Here is a 6,689-nt window from a genome sequence, read left to right as displayed (position 1 = left end):
TACAATCTCCCGTGGAGATCATCTGTTGCAGGAACGTCCCTACAGCCGCTCCCGCGGAGCCTACACCGTGCTGTGTTCCCCAGCCGCGGGGGAAGAGAGGCGGGCGAGGCCACGCCCGGCCACGTCCGGCCGCGGCAGCCGCTACTGCCCCGGAAGAGCCCCTGGCCCGCAGTCCCTCTCTTCCCCCGGGGGCGTGCCCGGCGCCCACACGCCGTGTGGCCAATGAGAAAAATCGGTCGCTGTGCGTCAGCGGCGCGGCGGCGGCGGCGGAGACTGTTGCTAGGCAGGCCGGCGCGGCTGGCCCAATGGGAGCGGGGCACTGCGGCCGGGCCCGGGCGCAGGCAGCGGCAGCGGCACCGGCGGCGGCGGGCGCGGAGCGGCTGGGGCGCAGCGCTCACCATGCCCTACAAGCTGAAGAAGGAGAAGGTGCGGCCCTGGAGCGGCGCCGGCGCCGGCGGAGCTCCTGCGCCCGGCGCGGTGACCAGCCGCTCGCTCCCGCCGCCCCTCCCCACCGCGGCCTGCCCTCGGCGCGGCTCTCGGGCGCGGGCGCGCGCGGGGCTGCGGCCGGCAGGGGGCGGGGGCGCGCGCCCGCGGCGGGCGGGGCGGGTGGCGCAGGAGGGCGGCGGGGGCGCGCGCCGGGCTGGGGGATCGAGGAAGGGAGGGAAGGCGGGAGGGGCGGCCGCCGGTGCCCCGGCACGAGTCCGGCTCAGCCCGCCCCGCCCCGCCCCGCGCCCTCCGGGGGCCGCGGGGATGCTCCCGGTGGGGGAGGTACGGCCGCACCCGCATCCCGGCCCCGCTGCTCCGCCTGCCGGCGGGGTGAGAGTCCAGATCCGCTTCTGCCGCCGCCCGGGGCGGCCGGGCCGGGACTGTGGGTGACCTGACACCTTTTATCGCCGACGGGGCCGCGCCCCTGTGAAGGGCTGGGTGGGAGCGGAGCCCTGTGCCCGGCAGGCGCCCAAACGCTGTCAGCCTGCGGTGACCAGGACGGGGTGTGCCAGCACCGCTCCTGTGCTTGGGTCCGTGGTCTCCGCCCCGGGCATCCGCTACCAGGGGAGCCGTTCAGGGGAAAAGAGAAAAGCGGAATGGGCTCGAGTGAATGCCCGAAGCGGTGCATACTGCAGGGGTGGAGGTGGGGTAGTCTATGTCGGTGCACACCTGAACTTCTGCAGAGAGATGCTAAAACTCTGACTAAGGTTTAATTTTCCCTGAATATGTGCTCATCTTTTCAGGAGTCTCCGAAGTCTACCAAAAGCACCACAAAGCCTGGCAGCAGCAGTAGCGGGAAGGATGGTGGGGCGGAGAATTCAGAAGAGGTAAGGCTTTCACCTTGAGTACAGCAGTGTGCATGTACGATTCATCTTTGGGAAGGAATAAAATTTTTCATTCTAGCTACTTCAAGCTGTTCTTCCAGTAACACATGTCACCAGGATCTTACGATATCAGGGAAGGTGGTAGTTAGTTCCCCTTGAAAGTTGGTCCAAAGGGAACAATGCCTATGGAAGAGACAGGATGTCTCATACCCTACAGATCTGGAAAAAGAGATTTGTCATGAAGCTGAGGGTGAGTGCTGCTCGCAGAGGTGGGCAGGGCATGGCAAAGAAATGGACAAGCCACAATTATCAAGGAGGAGGAAGCCAGACAGATGGGAGCAGCTGCCATGCCCCTGTCAGAGCAAAGAGCAATAAACAGTTGTCATTTTGTTCTGGAGTGGGAGAGTATTGAGAGGCAATAGAGAAGGAACATGTTCTTCTGAGGTATTTTCTGGAGAAGTAAGTTTAGGAAGTAATGGATAGGAACACTTGAAAGGATAAGCTGCTACAGATTAAATTATTCTCCTTTGGTGTAACAGTCTTGTTACTGAAGACAGCATTCCTCACAGGAAGGCACAGTCTGTATTCCTAGATGTGCGGTCTCTTTCACTCTCAGTTTTGACATTGCCAAGCTAGATGTGTTAGAATGCCCTCAGCAAAATATGATGTGCTTAGAATTAGTAAGAATTTGTGTACGCTGGAACTTTTCTGGTAGTCTTGAGTTTGTTTGGCACTCAGTGTCATTGTAATTGTGGAATTTGAGAACTGGCTCAGAAAAGTGTATCCATGTCCAAGGAAGCATGTGTAGTTTGTATTTTTTTTTAAATACTACAATTTGGCAAAAAAGCTGTGCCATTTCTATCTGTAGAAGCCTGTGTGCTTGAGTCTTATCTGGAACACTTAGAGTTGAAATTTGGAGGACTGGGTATAGGAGACATGTAAAACTAACAAAGACTAGAAAGAGATGTGTAGTTCAGTGGCATGGTTGTAGTCAAAATAATGTGATTTTAGAGTCTCCTTCAAAAGATAGATCTGTGTTGCAGAGACTCAGAAAATATCGCTACAATTAGGCACTCAGTTTTGCGGTCTAAGCCATACTCATCCCTAACCTGTCGTGTGGTGAGCAAGGAATCAGAATCTGACTCTGTTTGCCCTGGAGCAAGTAGAAGTTTTGTAGATCCTCCATCCTGGCCTTTGCCTCTGCAGTTTATTGCTCTTATTTCGTGTATACAGCTGAAAACAGCTTGCTGGGAGGGCTGCCCCCAAGGGAGTGAGAGAACTCCTGCATTGCCATCATGAGATCAGACTTACCTTTTATTTATTTGGCACTATTTGCTGCATCCACATCTCTGGAAAGAGGAAGGAAAGCCTGGGTCTTGCAATGCAAGGGTAATGGATCGCCATGAAAGCAGAGCATTCTGATGTGCCCATCCTAATCAGTGGTGAACTGTGGCACTGCTCTCCTGGTTGCAAGTGTTGTGGTAGGAAGAGAAAAATATTACAAGCTTCCCTCTGTGAACTGAAATGATACGTAGTGTCCCCCTGGCTGCAGAAGAAAGGTAGAAGTGATGTGTCTAACCTCCCCTCCCACAAAACAACCCAGCCACTTCCTCATACTCCAGACAAAATCCAGCCCTTCTTTAAGGTGGAAAGCTGGGTCTCCTTTGATCATAGAAACAGAGAACAGAGCAGAAAGGAGACACCTCTGCAGTGTGCAGGGCCGCAGGTCTATTCTCCCTTTCCTGTTGAGTCTGAGGGAAGTTTGTTCTCTCTTGGTGCTTTCCTGTCTGTGGACTGCTCTGCTGCAGAATGGAAGAGAGCTCTTTGCTTGATAAGAAGAAATGTTTACCAGTTTGAATGCGATTTTCTTGCTCTTCAGGAAGCACAGAAAGGTATTTTGACTTTCATGTTGGAGGACTGTGAGGAATTAGGTAACGTGCTGGGTGCAAGACTTCTTCCTTGTGTCAGAAGCAGGAGATGGTTTGACTTGTGAAATGTCGGGAATGGTATTATCTACTGGGGTTGATGGGCTGAGCCCAGCCTGGATACCTCTGCTGCCACCAGGAGAGTTCCTCTGTGAATTCCTCTGTGGAGTTATGGTTGATTGATTGCCTTTTCTAGGGTGAAAATTGTGTGCACAAAAGAGATTTTTCCTTTTCCTTCATACCTCAGTAGATGCTTAATGCTTTTGTAGCAGCAAAGCAGAATTTGGGCAGCCCTGTTCCTGTATGTGCTTTCCTTTCTCACACCATGCTCCATGGAGGAGGGTAGGACTCAGTCTTAACTTATCCTGGTACTGGAAAGTGGTGACTTGTTTTGCAGGCAGGTCTGGCTGGTGAAATGAGTAAAGCATGTTGAAGAGCATCTCTGTTTTGAAATTAAAATGAAATGAAAATGCAATCTGAGCAAATGCAGTGGATGAGGAGCTCCCTCTGTGGAGGGAGTCAAAGAGGGTAGAATCTGTCCATAAACCCCTAAGCACAGTGCTTTGTTCTCTGCAGCAAAGGAGCTTTTGGTGGAGCTGATCTGGAAGGGCAGATATATTCAAAAACAGATGGATCCCCACAGGGTAAGGCAAGTGTTTGAGTTCCCTCTTAAGTACAGGGTTAGATGCTCATCTTGGGATGAAGCTATCTGATGTGAAGAGCCAGCAGAGCTTGGCCGGCCCCTAGCTTTGATGGGGGCAATTTGCTTAGGGAGAGACAAGGAACAGTGGAGTAAAACATGAGAGCAAGGAGTGGGAAATGAAAGGTTTGTTTAGTTCATTCCCTCTGGAACATGATGAATATATGAGAGAATTTATGCATAGCTATTTAAGGAGAAAAAAGAACTAATGTCAGAGACCAAGGCAGCATTGAATGAGAGAATGAGAAAGAGTTACTCCTCCTGACCAGAAAGACTAGGAGAGGCAGCTGGGCAGGGAAAAGAGTTAATGACCTGGAAGTGGGAGCAGGGATTAGCAGCAGCAAAGAGAAGAGAGGAGTTGCTCTGCAGCTTGGAGCCTCATTGGTGAGATTTGCAGCTCTGGGAGACGGTGCTCCTTTTCACTGATCTGTTGTATTTTTGTGTTTTGCAGATATCTCCATGGGGCTTGTTACTGCAGTACCTGGAGTTCATTACTCAGAGACAGGCGTTACAATGTGTTGATGTTACTTCTGAGGCAGAGAGCCTGATTTTAATAGGGAAGCTGTGTAATAGCAGACAAAGAGAGCAGGTACTGACTTGAGAGATGGGAAGGGAAGAGTCATCGCAGGAGGAGGAGCTGAGAGCAGATCTGGGCTGAGGAGCTCAAGGGACCAGTGAGGCAGAAGGGCTTTCCGAGTGGCAATGCACCCAGCTACAGTAGGAGTGCCTGCAGAGGTGAGGTCATGCCTCCGTGGGAGAGCAGAGAATAAGATGCACACTCAGGGTGGCTAGGGGAAGAGGATGTCTGTCAGAGCCTGGGATGAAGAGCAAGATCAGGGCCTGGGGCTCATTGACTTGTGCAGACAAGTTACTAGCAAGGAGGAGATGTGATGGGAATCTGTAGGGAGGAAGTACTATGGAGCCAGAGAGCCTGTTCTTGGGGGATTTGGGGCTGGCCAGTCCTGTTGGCACAAGTAGCTGCTCCACCACAGTGGGAAAGGTAGGGCTGACACACCGTGCTTGGGCAAACAACTTTGTGCTGTTCTCTAGTCACTTCAGCATGTGCAGTGTAACAGCCACGGCCAAACAGTGACTCTGAGGCTGTTGGCTTTGCTGTGGTGGCATGAGCCCTTCCTGTTAGGAGGGCCTAAACCTGATCAGGTAGATGTGTGCCTGCAGCCATGTCAGCTGGTGTTGGTCTAGGGGAAACAGTCTATGAGGTTGATACCTGTGCATGAAAAAAAAAGCTTTCAGGTTCAGCAGTCTGCTGTGTTTTCAGGGATGGAAACTTCAAAGCAGAAAGTATTTTACATTAGAAAATGTAAAATAAGCTTCTTCAGATTCATGTGGCCAAGGTAGGAGGTGTTGAAAACAGCAGGACAGCGGGCCTGCCACAGGAAGCACCTCCTGAAGCAGGTATTCAACTTGATACCTGAAAGTCCCTATAGAAGCAATCTGTCCTAAACCCTCCGAGCACTGGAGCACAGGAGTGTATTTGACCTCCCCAATCATCAAGTTTTCTCTAGCAGTCTTGGTTGTGTGACTTTTGCATGTGTGTGACTGTTTCTTAAATAACTAGCTGCTAAACCTGAAGCTGTGTTTTGTCTCTCCATGCAAGCTGTTAAAGACTGTAGACTGTTGAAGAACGGTGGCAGCCCCCTGATGCAGCCTGTTCACATGCAGTATACATGCCATGCTCAGAACATTTGCCTGTGGCATTTCTGGGTGGGTGAGGAGTGCATAGGCATGTCTCACCAGCCGGGAGGGCCCATGTGTCCTGCGTCCTTAAGTGTTACCTGTGAGGCTACCAATGCATCTTCTGGTTTTTTCTGTACCATCTTTTCTCTGTGGTGGCTCAGTGTTTGGATTTTGCCGTTCTTCCCTGTGGAAGGAAAGTGATGTAGAATAGAGGTCTAGCTTTCCCAAGGCATGTGGACAACATCTGAGTGGCTCGTGCTACCCTGATACGCAAATATTCAGGGTGAGGAATGAATTCACTCTTGGAAGGTTGCCAGCAAGGATTTGTCCTGACCTAACTGAGGAGAGACTACTGTTTAGGATAAGTTGCCTCCAGTTTGTAGTCTGTGCTTGCTTTGTTTGCCAGACACTGCTGTTTTCATCACAAGCTCATCTTGCTCCCTCCTCTCATCATGGGACAATCCTGCTCCATGAACGGAATCAGGTCAAATGTAAACTGAAGAGTTCAAATCTTATTCTCCCGACTTTGGCTTGTAGCTGAGCTTGAAACAGAACCACTGAAGATTTCCTTCAAACAGTCAGACCAGAACCAAAACATTTCTTATTTCTCATTCAAGGTAATCACTTGGCAAGACAGTTGGTGTTTTGTGTTGGGCAGTTTTCCACAAGGAGTCACTGCACTTGGTCTACAGATCCAAATCTGTAGGGCAGCATCTCCCTTTTTCTACCTTGCTGCCTTCCCATGTGCTGCAGGAACAGTAACTCTTGCTCTTGCACTGCAGTGCTGTGCTGCATTTCTTTGGAAACTAGTTCAGGGAAAGGACTGAGTAGACTAAGCTGCAGCTCAGCTACTCCTTGCGGGAAAAGACTGGCCATACCATGTCTGGAGGATGGTGAGCTCTGGTGAACTCCTGCACTGCTGATGCACTCCCTCAAAGCACTGCTGGTCAGTGTTCTGGGGAGGTGTGCATTTGTACCGCCATGCTCTGTGTGGCTGCTGGGAGTTTATGGGGGAATAAGAGGGATGATGTCCAAGGATTTCACCCACCTCTGCTC

At 51.6% G+C, this 6,689-nt stretch overlaps 1 protein-coding gene across 3 annotated transcripts in view; it reads left to right on the top strand.

Annotated features, from left to right (window-relative positions):
• The first annotated feature begins 267 nt into the window (after positions 1-267).
• PPP2R5D (protein phosphatase 2 regulatory subunit B'delta) overlaps positions 268-6,689 on the top strand; it is a 30,923-nt gene continuing 24,501 nt past the window's right edge. Inside the window, exons 1-2 of one of the 3 annotated variants that reach the window (XM_071581747.1) lie at positions 268-426; positions 1,230-1,313. In XM_071581747.1, the coding sequence (XP_071437848.1) occupies positions 400-426; positions 1,230-1,313 (111 nt within the window). In that variant the 5' untranslated portion in view covers positions 268-399. Of the gene's footprint in view, positions 427-637; positions 817-1,229; positions 1,314-6,689 lie in introns of those variants that run through there. The other 2 variants (XM_071581732.1, XM_071581738.1) reach the window with 2 other exon arrangements.

This window comes from Pithys albifrons, chromosome 2 (genome assembly GCF_047495875.1).
Source record: "Pithys albifrons albifrons isolate INPA30051 chromosome 2, PitAlb_v1, whole genome shotgun sequence".
Lineage (NCBI taxonomy): Eukaryota > Metazoa > Chordata > Aves > Passeriformes > Thamnophilidae > Pithys > Pithys albifrons.
This window is presented reverse-complemented; position numbering and strand designations above follow the sequence as displayed.